Source organism: Momordica charantia, assembly GCF_013281855.1.
Source record: "Momordica charantia cultivar OHB3-1 chromosome 5 unlocalized genomic scaffold, Mcharantia_2.0 BLBB01000005.1, whole genome shotgun sequence".
NCBI classification, from domain to species: domain Eukaryota; kingdom Viridiplantae; phylum Streptophyta; class Magnoliopsida; order Cucurbitales; family Cucurbitaceae; genus Momordica; species Momordica charantia.
In genome coordinates this window covers 5,620,615-5,636,683 of record NW_028275163.1, presented here as the reverse complement: position 1 = coordinate 5,636,683, position 16,069 = coordinate 5,620,615, and the positions used below count along the sequence as shown (strand labels likewise).

Here is a 16,069-nt window from a genome sequence, read left to right as displayed (position 1 = left end):
AAAGTATTTATTTCACCTTCTTATCCCTTTCTAAAACAAAAATAAAGTAAATTTCTAGATAACTACCACTATATTGTTCCTCTATTAGCTTTTTGATTTCCTTCATTTTAATCCATCAATTTTTAAAATTTATATTTTAATTTTTTAACTTTAAAAAAATAAACGTTTTGATTTTTTAATTTTTCAACAACTAAAATAGATTTTTAAAAAACATAATAAATAAACTTCAAAAATCAGAAAACAAAATAGAATTTAAACCATGAACCAACTTATGTTTAATATTTTCTAGATAAAATAAACTAAATTAGTTCTTGAGAGAAAAAAAAATATTTTTTCAAGACTCCACCTTTTTCATATTGATAATGCCATAATGATATGATAACATTTACGACCACGTTTAAAAAAAGTTTGACATTTTTTTTTCCGGAATTTTATTTTATTTTATTTTTTAAACTTTTTTGCCTTTTCAGAAATAACTAGTGTAGCTTATATACTTATATTTTATTTGTACGGGTGGCCAAAGAAACCAAAAACCACAAAGCTGATACACATCAGCATCCAACGTGTACCCACGTGTATTACCACCAGCCATGCGATCTTTATAATAATTATCCAACGGCAGATATTAACGCGGCGCTCGCGCGGGAACGCAGAAAGCTCGTGGTCCACGTGCGTTGCCACGAGGTCCACCCTATCGAATCAACAGCCGCCACGTCATCCAGGCTCGATCTTCCTTTGACAGCGAACGCCGTCCGTTAGGTTCCAAAAACGGATGCGACTTCTTTTTGGCAACGGAAATAGACGGATTTCCTTGAAATACCGACTCGTCGCTTCATTTTGACTTCATTCAAATCCATAATTCGATCCATTCCGAAATCCATGGAGGTCTCCGGCGTCGTTTCCCGGCGGCTCCCCGGCCTATTCCGCCGTGAGATTGCTCTATCCGTGGAGGCCCCCGGCGCCGATGCTGGGCGGGTCCCCTGTAGCCTGTCCGTTTCCGGCGTCTCCGTTGGCTCTGGAACTCGCGATGTAGGGCTCGTCGGTCGTCGGAATATGAATTCTAGGTTTTGCGATGAGGGTCATTTGCAGTATTACGTTGGCCCGAGGTGCCGTGGGAAATTGAAGAAGGAGAAGGAGGAGGTGAAAAGGAAACTGAAATTGCTGAGAGGATTATCCGGCGAATTATCTGCGGCTTCTCAATCGGGCTCCGTTTTTCATTTCGGCGATGTCTTGGTCGGCGAATTTCAGGGGAAGCACATTTCTGTAAGTTAAAACGCCTCTGGAATCCATATTTTTTCTTTTATCATTGTTTGCAATCTCGTGATTCAAATCTACACTGCTCGAGCTAATTGATCTGTGAAGGCTGGTGCGTTACGATGTTTTCCTTTCTATTTGTTCAAATTTAAGCATATATCATGTTTAATCGGATTAGATTTAGGATTTCTATACATTTATCAGATCGTGTTCTTCGATTTTGGCTTTGATCAACTCAATTTCCATCATCCATGAATGAATTCTTCGATAGTTTGTTTTGCTTTCATTGATCGGATTGTTGATCCCTAGGTGGAGGAAACAAGAGAGGCATTGGGAAGACGACTGCAACAGCTAAAATCAGAGGAGAAGGAACAGAAAAGAAAGAGGAAGCTAGAGAAGACCAAGATGAGAGCAGCTCGAGTTCAAACCAACCACAATTCATCATCATCTTCATCCTCAGAATCCAGTGACAACGAAGGCAATGTGATCAACACAAGCTACCAAATAAGGAAGGCGCTCTCGCTTTCGCAGCCGTTCCCAGATCAATGGGCGACGAATGCCATTCAAGGATCAACACTGCCCTCTCCTCTGCGAACCCAACAGCACGGTTCGCAGAGGGCGACGAATGCCATTCAAGGATCAACACTGCCCTCTCCTCCACAGACCCGTCTTCCCGGTTCGAACCTCGAAAATGGCAGGAGGGTTGAAGTGTGCATGGGAAACAAGTGCCGGAAGGGCGGGGCGGGGGAGCTGATGGAGGAATTTGAGAAAGTGATGGGCGTTGAAGGAGCTGTTTGTGGGTGTAAATGTATGGGAAAATGCAGAGATGGGCCAAACGTGAGAGTTTGTGGTTCATTAGACACTGTAAATCAGAGTCCTCTGTGCATTGGAGTTGGATTGGAGGATGTTGATAGAATTGTGGCTGACATTCTGGGACAACCCCACAAACATTCTACCTTTGCACCTGCGACTGCTACTTCATGATACTCATAAGTTGTTAATTTAGTGTAGTTTTGAGATGTAAAAAAAAAGAGAATTTTTTTATCGTTTTGGAAGCAGTTTAATCGGTTGGGTTGGGATAAGGAGGAGCCTTTTGGATCCAAACCAACTATTATGATTGTAAATTTTTTCAACAGTTAGATGATGAATTCAATTCCACTCAATCATGAGGGGATTGATTTAGGATATTCAGGTTATTTGTTTATAAATAATGAAGGTATTAATTTCTTGAGCATTCATTGGGAATTTTATACTATGGGTAATAGTTCATTGAGTACTCTACCTTGGGTCATTGACATCACCAACTCAGTTAGATATATTCATACTATGGGTAATAGTTCATTGAGTACTCTACCTTGGGTCATTGACATCACCAACTCAGTTAGATATATTCGATCTTGGTTGGCCTTTCATACGCGAAGACCTATTAGTACTCTTTTTAGCCTAATTATGACTAGATTGATCGATTCTAGGTCAAATAAAAAGAACTCAAAGATTATTGAACGGATTTATTTAGGATAATCATGTTTTTTTATTAGTACAACAAATTGAAAAGAATGAGTTTGAATCTCCAACCTCGGTTATTTGTTTGTAAATAAATTATGTTTGGACCTGGGACGGGTGCGGGTGATCCTAGGAAATAAGGGAGCATAGTTCCGACTCCCAATTATCAAAAAAATAATAAGAATAAATTACAATGAAAATATTAATTTCTCGAACATTCTATAGAAATTTATACTATGTGTAACTTCGAATATCCTTATCCAAGACTTTTTAAAAATTTTATTTTGGTAGTTATGCCAAAATCATTTTTCTAAAAGTTTCTTTTGAGTACAACTTATGAACCTATGAATTTATAATTTGCTTGGTTTAACTTGCAGATTCCAGTAGAACTGCCAAATCCTTACACAATTAAGTAGAACAGTTCATGAATCAACTCGTTGATCGGGGTTTCAAACACCCTTAATTTTTAACACAATGGAGATAGTAACATCCAAATTATATCTATACATATAATTAATGGTCACTTTAGGCTTTATACAATCAGCTGGGCAAAAACATATCTAAAGATTGATTTTTTCTATAAATCTCCAGTAAATAGTTGAATGATTTAGTGCCTAGGAAGTTTAAGTTTGGATTGGGTATCAGAACTTACAGTGTTGCAACGCTTTATGAAAGAGTCTAGAGTTTTTTGCTTTGAATTTGGACTGCTACTTGTACTTGTACTTGGCTGCTGCTTCACTGCCACTTCCAATGTATTCTCTTCCCCATCCAGCATCTACATTTCAACAGTTCAAACACAATGTTACCAATCAAAGCTACAGAATAAACTATTACAAAAAAACATGTTTTGCGCACTTGATTCTATTACGGATATTAAATTCTAAGTAGGTAGTTACCATAGTTTGAACCTATTCCTGTAAGTCTTTCACATTTTCATTGGCCTCGATGACTACTAAGTCAATCCACAGTGGTTCATATTATTTTGTTTTGATTCTAAACTTCCAAATATTATATTTTAGTATCTGAAATTTGCATAATGAAAACCAAATGCAGACATATTTCTGTTTATTTACCTAATCAATCGGGGGCAAATATTTGAAGTCACGTATGGTAGGTTAAGTGTCTGGTTTTCAAATGGATTTAAGTTCTTGATAAATTATTAATAAAAAATTAATGTTAAGAGCTAAAATAATTTTCTATATATAGCTAAAGGACAAAAACAGAACACTTGAAAAGAGACTAGAATAGGATATAAATATCAAAAAAAGATTATGGAGAGAACAATGAGTTACCTGTCCTAAATTTTCTAACTTGCTCTGAACAACATCCCTGTAAGAAAGCAAACAAATGGATTAATTACTTTGCTCAGTTATCATTCAACAATTGCTTAATGGAATGTACCATATAATGTCGTCGACTGTATCGTTCGCCAGTAGATAATGTATGTTAACGGAAGAAACCTAAAAGAACATCAAAACCGTGTCGAACTCAGTACCAGGAATCACCCAATGAGGATTATGTTGTTATAGGACTAGAAACCATGTAAATACCTGTCCAATTCTATGGGCACGATCTTCAGCTTGAATCAGATCACCTGGGGTCCAAGAAAGCTCGGCAAAAATAACCGTGCTTGCAGCGGTTAATGTTAGCCCGACACCTCCAGCTCTAATAGATAACTGTGGAAGCGTTTGATTGCCATTTTAGTTTCTGTTTAAGACCAATGTTCAAGAGTTATTGATGAAAAGCTTCCCAAGAGAGAAAAAGTACCACAGCTGCCTTGATAGAATCTTTCTGCTGAAAGTCTGAAACCAGAGCTTGCCGGGTTGCTGAGGGAGTACCGCCATCGATCCGAATGCAATTCACTTTCTTTTTCTGGGAATCAGCAGTTTATATAAGAAATACACTGATTAGAAGGCGCCTCAAACTTGATTCATAAACCAAAAGAGAGAAGCAATGTCTTACTTGAAAGAACTGGTGTATAGCATCAATCATGGGCTGGTGATGAGCAAAAACCAGAAACTTGCAACCTGCCTGTGAGAATTATTTTATAGTTCAATGAACATTATAGAGTAACATGTACACTTTTATAGTTGAAGCTGAATGAGAAAAATGAAAGAATACAATAGACCCAAAAAAGACCAACCAAGACGAAACATCAAAAAGACAGGTCTACTAAAACAGCAGCCCAAAAAAGAAACCAAACTGGAATCTAACCTACAAGAAATGGCACTGATTCAAAAGAAGAAGGCGTAGACATAGACGCTCAAAGTGAGACGTAAAATCTAGCAATGAATCAAATCTCCTCCCAAGACCTCTCCACCCCTAAAGATTGTATTAAATATTCATGTTGAAGTCAAAAACTTCAGAGGTAAAAAGAATAAAAAACTGAAAAGATGAATACAAACAAACAAGAGGAATTAAAAAAATGATTATATTTGCAAACTCGATGAGACGTCTATGAAATTAAGAAAATGCACACACAAGTATAACAATATTCAGTTAAACACGCATCAAACTATTCTACAATGTTCCTGATGTCCTAAAAACTCCGGAAACGAAATTATAGACATAATTGACCAATATAGTCATCCTAGTTATAAGTTCATGATGGACTTAAATACAAAATCTGCAGCAAAATTTCCACATGATATTTGATAATCACACTGGAAAAATAAGCAGGGTGAGAAATTGAAACTTCCATAGTTGGCAACACTACAGAAAAGAAAAAATACTTGAAATTCACGTAAATGCCAAAATTGATTTAACCGTCAAATAACAATCCCCAAACCCTGGCCCCATGCACCGGGGAAAACATGAGCAACTAGGTAGAACCAAAATCCAATTTAACATAATACATCCACATAACAAAAGTAAGGATATTTGGCAAGCTGATTCAGTACACAGTACACATTGGCTGTTTGGAAAGGGAACTAAGAAGAAGATACATTATATATGATGGGACAAGTACCTCAACCACAGTCTCTAGATAATTAAGAACTGCTGGAATCTTGGCTTCAGCAGAATCAGTGTATATCTGGTTCCATTACAACGTTGGAGACTTAAAATAAGAAAGGAGGAAGATGGTGGGAAAATTTTCAAAGTTACTTAATAAGGAATATCAAAATATCTCTATAAACCTCCATGCACCGAACTTAGTACTTAATATTCAAACTCGGGAATGATAGTTATCTTGTAAACACTTAACATGCAATAAAATGAACGACATTGACAGTTACCTTACTAATAAGATTTTTTTGTTGAAACTTCAGTGATTCTACCTCCTCTTTTGATCTGCAGGCCTTGACTTTCCCTTTAATAACCTCCAACTGGAAACACATGTATTAGTAGAATAGAACAGCATTGTATTTAAACACCCAACAAAAGGCTACTAGCAATAAGTTGCAACCCGAAGTTTGGGCTGAAGCATTAATGAAAATTTCTTCTTCAGAAATGTGTGATTCTGCTAAGTTGGGCTATTTGGTTGAAAAGGGAAAAAAAAGTAGTTTTCTAAGACAGGATTGAAGACGTTGATAAAGTTTGGGGTTCTTACAGTATTGTTTGTTAGTGTAAGAATGTAAAATATTAACCTGCTATTTGAGGGTATTTTATGTGTACTTTTCTTGAACAAATGTTTAAAATTTTTAAGTTGTGTTTAAAAAGAAATCTCTGTATTGCTTGTTGATTACTGTGCACTCATTTGTGCAGTTGATTATCTGTGTGTTTTCACTGTTTATAATGATGTTTGAAGGATCCCCTCAAGTTAAAGAACATTTTGAAAACAAATCAACCAAAAACAACATAAAAAAAATTCATCATCCAAATAGGTTTTCTATATTAAGAATGAAAAATTAGTTTAAAAAATTCACAACAGTAGCACCTATATCTTGACATTTCTTTGATTCTAGATACGCTAATCTTCTACAATGAGCTTGTAGACAGAGGATGCTTTATCTTCTTATTTCTCTACAGTTCCTTTTTACATTATTAAATCTCAAAGAACAATTATCAAACTCAATGGAAATTTTAAGTTACCTCACAAAATAAAGCCCTAATTTGCCTTATGTCCTTCTCAGCCAAATCAAGAAACACCTGAGAACGTGAAGGAAAGTATTACAGGGCCACTAACTTCTTCAAGTTCACATTCCCCCCTACACAAACCTCTTGAAACCAGAAAAAAATTGGGCAATGTACCTGTTGCCTACGCTTCAGAGGAAGCTCAGAAAGAACGTCCTTTTTAAGCCTGCGGATCATCAGTGTTGCTTTCATCAGATTGTGTAATTCTTCATGGTTACTTGCACCTTGATATAATCCAAAAGTTCCCTGAAGGTGACGAGATATTTTGCGGTGATTCAAAAAAAAAAAAGCACAACTATTACATAACAAGCTTTTGTTGAAAGAAAAGTCACTGTTTCTTACCCCCTTGCAATATCTGTTGCCATACTCATGAACATTTTTATATACATTTGGATATAAAGCTTCCAGCTGCAGAATTCAAGCAAATTCAACATAATTTAATGACATAAAACCAAACACTTAGACATGGACATAGCATTAAGCCAGAAGAACATATGAACTCTACCTGCTTGAGGAGTTCAATCGGTCGAGACAATGCTGGAGTTCCACTGAGCAAAATGGCATACTGAGCTTTCTGAAAAAAAATATTTTAACTAGTGTAGGGTTATAAAGGAAAAGGAATGCTTCTGCATAGAACCCATGAGCACTGCAGCACACAAGAGTGAGAACTAGAGAAACAAAGATCTTATGTAGCTGTACCAACTTATTCTGCTGTACAAAGACCCTAGTTTCTGGAAGAGTGCAAAAACCCGAATATCCTTGTTAGTTCCATCCTATTTCCACTGCCAGTAACATAGGCCCTCAACTTACTAAGCAAATATGCTTTCCATACGGGAAAAAGCAGAGCAACTACTTTTATTGATTTTCATCTGATAGGTTACAGCTCTAAAAATGATTTCATACTTTCTGTTCATAGTAAATCCGGATGCCCTTGCCAAATACCAATGGATAACTATTGTTTATCTTTTCATGGAAACCTTTAAGAACACCTTAAAGTATTTAGATAGCAAACAAGATTTGTACAACTACATTCTAATAATGCCCATATCCATATAACCTACAAACTTAATTAGCTTCTATATACAAAATTAATTCAATATTTCATACCAAATAATAAGTTATTTTTCATTAATTTAAAAAACTACCCCAGTTTACTAAATAAGTCAAAAACAGCCTGTTTTTTACTCTTTCTGAACAGTACACAAAAAAATAATAATAATAACAAATCAAACGAAACTTTGCCAAGATAAATCCCAGGATTGAGTAAACTGCACTAGAAAAGCAAGATAACCTGTATAACGGGCACACAAGCAACCGTCCTCTTTGCTTGAGCATTTTTCATGAAGTGGGACTCATCTGCAATTACAACCTGACAAATAACTAGACCAGTGTTAGGAGCATGAACATTCGGGGTAGAGAATGAACAGACCTGTTGAAATATTACTGACAAAAGTCAAAGACTAGGTTGATATCTCAGTTACATTGATATGTAATCATTTCAATAACTCATTTCTTTCGAGAATACATAAGATGTAAAGTGACAATGTACAGTTGTATGAAGTAAATTGTTTATTGTTGAGTAGAGACAAAAATATCCAAAAGTAACAACTTCCAAAACCATGCTACTGCAAATAAAACGGAGTTCATAATATTATAATCATCATTCTTATAAAAAGAATAATAAGAATAATATTACAATCAACAAATCAAGGATCTTGCCTGACACACAATGAAAACATTATGACGGAGCCCAAAAAAGTAAAACATACAAAATAAAAGGACAAAGCAAGAGAAAACAGAAGATGTCCACAGGCGTTTTTTTTTTTTTTTTTTGAAGAAATGATTACCTTGCTTAATGAAATGATATTAGAACGAATGTCATGGATTACATGATGTCACAGGTACCTTAAACTGCGATACCATTAGAATATTCTGTAACTTCGGGACCACGTCATAGGAGATGATGTTGAAAAGGCCATCAAGATGTAGGGTACTTTTGGAGCTTGAGGATAGTATAGTGAATCCACCCTTATTTGACCCACAATTTTGGGACAAAACCACCTGATAGGAGAATTAGTCAAAATATAAACTTTTCTAGTTGCAACTTAAGCATCCTTTTTAAAACCCCATCGCCACACCAGAAATCTTGTATAAGAAAACAAATATCAGTTCAACAGTTGATTAAAAATAAAAATAAAAATAAAAAAAGAAGGCAATTACAGAAACACGGGTGTGGTGAATACATGTATATCTGATGAAGGAATTTGTAGCCATTGCTGGATCATCTGGAACAAAGCCGAAGAGAATGTAACATGCAAGCAAAAATAATCTCATTAAAATACAGGAGTTGACAAAATATTTACAGCAGCCCAGTGCAAGCGTAAGGAAGATGGTGCGAGTATAAGAACAGGCCATGATTCACGGATACATGCAGCCACGGCAATAGCCTGTAGAGAGTATGAGCAAACTAATGATTTCAAGATAAAGAAATGTAGTAGAGTTGCAAGTCAAAGTTGTAAAAGCATGGAATTTATGATAGCAGAATCCACGTGGGGATTAAAAAATAATCGAAGTCAAAATAAAGAACGCCTGAACCATAAAACCTGTATCATGGGCTCGTATGATGGCTTATCACGGGAAATAAAGCCCTTAGAACTCAATCAAATGATGCCTTCATCAGAATTTAGAACACCGGTGATTTCTTGTCAACTAATTTTGGCATTCCAATCTAAACTGAAATTGCCAAAATACAAATTTACTTGCCTCTGAAAAAGTAGCAGATGTGTTTTATTTATTATTTAATGAATTGTTATTCTAAGAAATAGTTTTCTTTTGTTGTTTTTTTGATAATAAACAAATATGTATTTACTATTTACCAAAAATAAACCAATGAGAATAGATGATTAGTATTCATACGCTCCTTAATCCAGTAAGTTGAAAGGAATCTACTGATCATCCAGAGTCAATATCATTTCTCCTAAAGTCTTATGGTGATGAGACTGATAAACCTTTTAAATCTTGTTAATGACTTTTATTATGAAGAGTGAAAGTACTGCAGTGGGTAAAATCTCATAAGTTCAAGTTTGAGCTTGATACCCACCAAATACAATAGACCCCTTCTAAGAGTCTAAGTACTGAAGACATGGCGAAAAAGAACTCAAGTGAAGATTTTGGAAAACAAAACCTCTGATTTTGATAAGTTGTACATGACTTGTTAAAACAATCAATTACATCGTCCCCCACCTCATGCTCTGTATTTAGGACTTAGCCTTCATTATGGATTAAGGAGATAAAGTTTTTTATATTCCTCGACGACATCCAACAATGAAAATTTAGAATCCTGACATCTCCCTCCTTCACTAATTGGTCCTACATTCTCTAGACCACATTCTTCATTACTCTAAAATACACAATCAATTTGGTTTTACAAGCTTGTTTTTTCTCCTATGGAAAACAATACTTTCATTGAGAATAATGAAAAAAGATACACGAGCTACAAAAAAGCCTACAAAAGGGCATCCAAAAAAACAGTCCTGAAACAGGAGGTCCCCTACAGAAAAGGACTCCAATCCAAAAGAATAAGGCCTAGCGGATAATTACAAAAGGGCTTCATCTTCTAGAAACAAAGTGACCAACTAATCCTTTTTTCTCCTTGGTGATGTTCCTAGAGAGTCGAGACCTCTATATTCCACATAATTACCAAAGGTTTAAGTCTTTTAAGCTTTTCCATGAAAACATAACCAACCCACCTGAAAATTTGAAAGTTATCTCACCCCATATCAAGACCAATATTATCCTAAAATAAAAAGGCTGCTCAAGCCACAAGTTTTCAAATCTAGAAGGCATGAGTCATTCCCATTTTATACAACCAACGTTGAGCACAAAAGAAAATTGGTGAGAGGTGTTCCTTAGAAGCTTATCAATCCTAGCTTCCTTTGAAAAAATCTAACCAGCTAGAAGACCAACTCTTATTAGTCATAGCACAAGGACACTCTAACAAAAATACTGCAAACTATTATCAAATTCAAATCAGACCATCAGTAGCATGAAATACAACACGATTTTTAGCAAGATAAACACATGATAAATTCATTACTAAGGTGCTACCTACAAGAAATTAATTAATTTTATGACAATAAATTTTTCAAAGATTCAGACGGGCAGTGTAATGCAACATCCCCATATGATGACTACAACCTGAATGAACACCTTAGCACATGGTGCTAGTAACTGAACCAACACCATCAACAAGATAGATCATCATACCAAATTTCTAGATAAAGGCTACCCTAGTAGCATTGTTTAAGAATTATGGGTTGGCCCAGTTGTCAAAGGGCAAATAGTAATATAGTTACATTTGAAGTGAAGTCACGACTCACGAGTTCAAATTGTGTTGACTATCTACCTAGGTGTTAAGAATCCTATTATGCCATAGTATTGGTGAAGGTACATAGTCCAATGCAAAACCCATCCATGACATAAAAAATAGTAGCATTCTTTTCCATGGGATACTAATTTATTATAGAAAAACTAAATATGAGACCATAAATAAGTTCAAACGTAACATAACAATTACAATGTTCGGTTCAAGAATCATTTGCCTGCAAAGTCTTCCCTAGCCCCATTTCATCTGCTAAAAGAGCACGACCTCCATGCTGTAAAATAAACCTGAAAATAACAATTTGCAAAGATGATAGGAAAATCGCGCATAACAAATTAAAAACTTCAACATATAATAACATAACACACTGGCAACTGACAGAGCTCTCAAACACTTCATACCTAACACCTTCCCGCTGAAATGGCAACAGCTTTGATTCAATATCTACAGGTAACCTGATATATTTGTCTTGTGAAAAAATTATGGAAAACATCAAAAGATTTAGAAATATATATATACTGATACACGCACCCCACCCTCTCCCCAAAAAAAATATAACAAAAGAGAATTTGTGGAAGGAATGGATGACCAGAAACGTATAGTACAAAAACATTCTCAGGCTAAGTAATATGAGAGAGAGAGAGAGAGAAGCGACCAGAAACTGCAGTGTTAAAATTCCAAACATAGGACTAAGACCTATGAATTGGGTACTCCAGGAGGAATCAAAAGAAAGTGTTAGTATCATCTAACTCTTTGATCAACGTTGCCTTCCAAGATATACAAATTTAAACCAGAAGCTTGATTTAAACATCGTAATTTATTTACAACATGTCCAAGTTCCAAAGATGCCATGACAACAGGTCTTCTCCAGATTAAAACTTAAAATACAAGTTACCACAAACAATGTAATTTTTTTTTTACCACAATCCACATACAATGTAATTTTTTATTTTTTTATATGAAATCAACTTTCATTGAGAAAAACAAAAAGAAGAGTACAGTGTAATTTTTTTTTAGCACATACAATGTAATTAATACTGAGGTGGTAAAAGATGCCAGAAAAGTTAAATAGCTTACAAATAAGCAACGTACAATTTTTACCATAATCACCGAATTTCTAACCAATAACCACACTCAATATCTACCTCGCAAATCAGGAAGCAGAGAAGCTGCGAAGATAGCACGCTGCACCAAGTTATCCAAGCTCTCTACCTGTGATAAAACAAAAAGTAGATTAGTAGGATATATCTTATGCCACAACTGGCACTTCTCCTAAATATTATTTTGTATCAATTGATTGCAGCAAAGACTCGTGAACTAAAGTAATGAGGGACAAGTGACCACCTCGACTTTAAAACTGACTACATCACGAAGAACATTTTCTGCCGCTGACATGCTAGATATTGGAAACATCCATAATCTGCAGGTTTAAAAGTTTAAGGAATACAAATGGTACAAACAAGTACAGCCATGCTGAGAGAGAGAAGAAGTGAGTGGAGAAGACCTTTCTTTTGCATTCCAAGTGGCTTTGGGGATCTTTCGAAAAGCTTCTACCAGTACCTAGAAAATATAAATGATAATATACAATTAAATGAGGTTGAGATCAGCAGTGGCTGTGGCTGTGGCTGGAAAACAATTTTTAGCAAGCAGCTAAAAAATGCACCTGATCATATGAAAATTTTGCAGCAACGTTCCCGCTGCTGTGAAGGAAAAATTTGACAGAAACCTTGGGTAGTTCCTTTGCACCTACATCACCTTACACAAATAGCCAGAAAATAAGTAGATATGAAATAACTTTTAGCCGCATATTGTTTTGTTGGACCAATATAAGGGGAATTTTTTATACATGAGATATGAGTTTTTTTTTCCTTTTCTTTTTCGGGAAGAAAAACCAGCTTCCATCTCATGAAAGTACAGAAACGGGGCTATCAAAAATAATCTATATAGATGGAGCCGAACAAAAACTAAATACAAAATAATTACATTAGGAGGCTCCGATCTTCCGAGTTCCAGGATCAAGGATAATGGATAACTAGAAAAATTCATTCGAAGACCAAAAAAGGGGTATCAAAGTGAGCCACAACCCAAAGTGAGTTGATAGACAAAGTACAACAGTTCAAATTTATGCTGGGATATGATCATTTCCTACGTGGTACCAAAATTTTACTCCAATAATTCAAAGGAAGCGAATTTACAGAACATGAACTTCTTCCGAGTGAGACCTACCCTCTGAACTAACTCGATATAAGAGTGAAGATGATAAACAACACATTTAAATAGACGATAATATTAAAGAGGAGACAAAAGTACGAAGCTTAAAAAATAAAATCTTACCGACATGTTCTTTTGAGGCGACTGATGAAGGTAATACTCGCGCCAATGGAGATGTAGTGTCCACCTATATATTAACAAATGATAGAAGATTAGGAAGCTTATAACAATATATAACACAAAGAACGACATGAACTCGAACTCAAACACGTGCTACAATCTCACAAATGGAGCCCTAAAAGTACAATAACACATTCCAAAAACCATAATCAGAGCAGGAATTTAGGATAAACCCCGAATGGACGTGAACCCAATTTAGGATTCAGTTGGGAAGATTGAAATGCAGGGTCGTGGGCTTTTGGGTTGCTGATTTTGGCCTCATTGCTGCTACAATTAAGGTGGGTGTTGGAAGTAAATGACTGGTGGGGGTGTTGATTCGAAGCAGAGCAAGGAACCAAGACATTGAACGAAGAGGAAGAAGAAGAAGCAGAATTTTGAAGTTGAGCGATCTTCTGGACAGCGTCTCTCTCGAGGGAATCGAGTTCTTCGGGAGTCAAGTTCCAGTCATCGTCTTCCGCTGCAAATTCCATTGCTTGGAGAAAGGCGCGAACCCCCTTTCTCCCTCGCTGCTAATGAAACGAATGGTTTCGAGCATGCAATTTTTTGAAATGAACTTCGGGTCGTTTGTTTCCATTTACCGATTTTTTTTCCCCCGAGTTTCCATTTCCTTTTCATTTTCCCGGGTTTCCATTTCCAACTGTATAGAGTAGAGCAGGCTCTTCACGGACTGGGTTGATCGGATTGGGGTGTTTTTGGGAATCGTCGGGTCGTAAAACGATAGTCAACTTGACCCAATCCAAAAATTTGGGTTGGCTTGCCGGGTTTTTTTTTTTTTAATTAATTTACTTTTGTTTTGTTTATAACATTGACCATAAAATATAGAAAAATCAAAATCTTAATTTAAGCACAAATTCAATCCTAATTGAAACCAACGTGTAAATCCTAATTGAAACCAACGTGTAAGTCCTAATTTAATACAAATTTTAAAATTTTACATTATCCAAAGTTTATCTAAAGTCCAAATCCAAATTGAAACCAACATGTAAGCTCTAATTCAACAATATTAAAAAAACTTACACCTTATTATAGAAAAAGATGAAGGGGAGGAAGATGAAATTCAAAATGTTAGAAAAGAAAGAATTAAATATTAAAAATTGGGAGGATTGAATTGAAACCTATAATCAATGGTTGAGATTTAATGAAATCGATAGATGAGATTGAATATAAAAAATAAGATTTTAATTAATAATTATTAATGTATTATATATATGTAATATTAGATTATTAGTATTAAAAAAAAACTATAATATCGGGTCGGGTCGGGTTGACCCGGTATTTTCAAGGGTCAACCCGAGATCCGACCCAACCCGGTCGGGTTGGGATTTTTCCAACCCAACCCGGGTACCCTTAGAGTGGAGTCATTTTTTGGCTCGTTCAATGATATTTTCGTTTATTTTTTTCTACCATTTTTATCTATCTTTTTTTTTACATACCATTTTTATCTTTTCATGTTTGATAATTCATTATATTTTTAAATTTTAAGAAACGTTCAAAAAATAAAAGTAAAATTTTTTAAACTACAAAAAGTAGTTTCAGCAACGGTTTTACCTATATACTCAATGTTTTGTACATGTGTAGGCATATATTTTATTACCCATTCCACTTTTTAGGTTCTATCGTCCTACTATATGCAAAACACTAATTTGAATGAATTAATATTATAAATTATATTTTTTTAAGAAATTATATTATTTATGTATATGTTATATTTATTAAATTTTATTTTAATTAAAGAAGTAAGTCCACAAGATTTAAGAGACAAATATCTCATTAAGGGGTGGGTTTGAATCCCCACACTCGTTGTTTTTAACAAAGTTAAAATATAAACAAGAAAAAATAAATAATTATCCAATATTTTTTTGTTTTTTTAAGAAACAATAAACAACTCGTTTCTATTTTTTTTTTCAATAAACATAAATTGTAACCAAACGCATTGCGAAAAATGTAAATAAAAAACAAAAAAACGTTACAAACATGGTCTTTAATTCCCAATGTTTGTTTCCATTTACTGACTTTTTTCCCTCGAGTTTCAATTTCCCACTTTTTCCCTGAGTTTCCATTTTAAATTGTATAGATTAGAGTCGGAGCCGAGCAATTTTATACATATATTGCGAGTGGTAAACAACAAACCAAACCCAACTTCATAATTAAACTAATTAAAGCAATTATCTCCTATCAAAATGTTGTGATTTTGAATTATCACTTTCTTATCTGTACTAAAAAAAATAATACATATAGTATCTTACTTTAAAATACATGTTCGAGCCTCAATTTGATTATGACGAGAAATAACTATCGACATATTGAAAACTATTGGCACATAAAACAAAATGTCACTTATGTGATGATCACCTCCTTTAAGAATTAGTAATTCTCATGTGTTTATCAGCACCAAATGTTGTAGGATCATGTGGTTGCTCAATGAGATTAGTCGAGGTGTGTGTAAGCTGGACCGGACACTCACAG

General features: G+C 35.0%; 2 protein-coding genes across 4 annotated transcripts; one reads left to right on the top strand and one right to left on the bottom strand.

Moving 5' to 3' along the window:
* Positions 1 to 783: 783 nt before the first annotated feature.
* Positions 784 to 2,488, top strand: DGAT3 (diacylglycerol acyltransferase). Its single transcript, XM_088123596.1, has 2 exons — positions 784 to 1,263; positions 1,564 to 2,488. Exons 1-2 carry the CDS (start codon positions 880 to 882, stop codon positions 2,236 to 2,238), a joined length of 1,059 nt encoding a protein of 352 aa, XP_087979722.1. The 5' UTR covers positions 784 to 879; the 3' UTR covers positions 2,239 to 2,488.
* Positions 2,489 to 3,165: 677 nt separating this feature from the next.
* Positions 3,166 to 14,282, bottom strand: CHR18 (chromatin remodeling factor18). 3 transcript variants are annotated; one of them, XM_022282274.2, is made up of 24 exons: positions 13,777 to 14,280; positions 13,547 to 13,610; positions 12,876 to 12,967; positions 12,717 to 12,772; positions 12,557 to 12,632; positions 12,358 to 12,424; positions 11,614 to 11,680; positions 11,433 to 11,499; positions 9,195 to 9,278; positions 9,075 to 9,116; positions 8,737 to 8,892; positions 8,123 to 8,200; positions 7,337 to 7,405; positions 7,174 to 7,239; positions 6,949 to 7,077; positions 6,790 to 6,846; positions 5,994 to 6,083; positions 5,726 to 5,791; positions 4,720 to 4,788; positions 4,525 to 4,629; positions 4,308 to 4,433; positions 4,159 to 4,217; positions 4,050 to 4,086; positions 3,166 to 3,532 (listed from the first exon to the last, which is right to left on the bottom strand). In XM_022282274.2, the coding sequence occupies exons 1-24, from the start codon at positions 14,071 to 14,073 to the stop codon at positions 3,365 to 3,367; spliced, it is 2,187 nt and encodes a 728-aa protein (XP_022137966.1). In that variant the 5' UTR covers positions 14,074 to 14,280; the 3' UTR covers positions 3,166 to 3,364. The 3 variants fall into 3 exon arrangements, with proteins under 3 accessions (XP_022137966.1, XP_087980246.1, XP_087980247.1); XM_088124120.1 differs by having other exon boundaries at positions 6,949 to 7,239; positions 13,777 to 14,282; XM_088124121.1 differs by having other exon boundaries at positions 6,949 to 7,239; positions 12,876 to 12,958; positions 13,777 to 14,282.
* Between the last annotated feature and the right edge of the window lie 1,787 nt (positions 14,283 to 16,069).

Excerpts from the sequence above, each read along its gene's own strand:
- DGAT3 (XM_088123596.1), top strand. The coding sequence starts at position 880 with ATGGAGGTCTCCGGCGTCGTTTCCCGGCGGCTCCCCGGCCTATTCCGC. Across the intron at positions 1,264-1,563 it reads TTCAGGGGAAGCACATTTCT|GTGGAGGAAACAAGAGAGGC; the intron begins GTAAGTTAAAAC and ends GTTGATCCCTAG.
- CHR18 (XM_088124120.1), bottom strand. The coding sequence starts at position 14,073 with ATGGAATTTGCAGCGGAAGACGATGACTGGAACTTGACTCCCGAAGAA. Across the intron at positions 7,240-7,336 it reads CGATTGAACTCCTCAAGCAG|CTGGAAGCTTTATATCCAAA; the intron begins GTAGAGTTCATA and ends TGAATTCTGCAG. Across the intron at positions 4,789-5,725 it reads ATCTAGAGACTGTGGTTGAG|GCAGGTTGCAAGTTTCTGGT; the intron begins GTACTTGTCCCA and ends TAATTCTCACAG.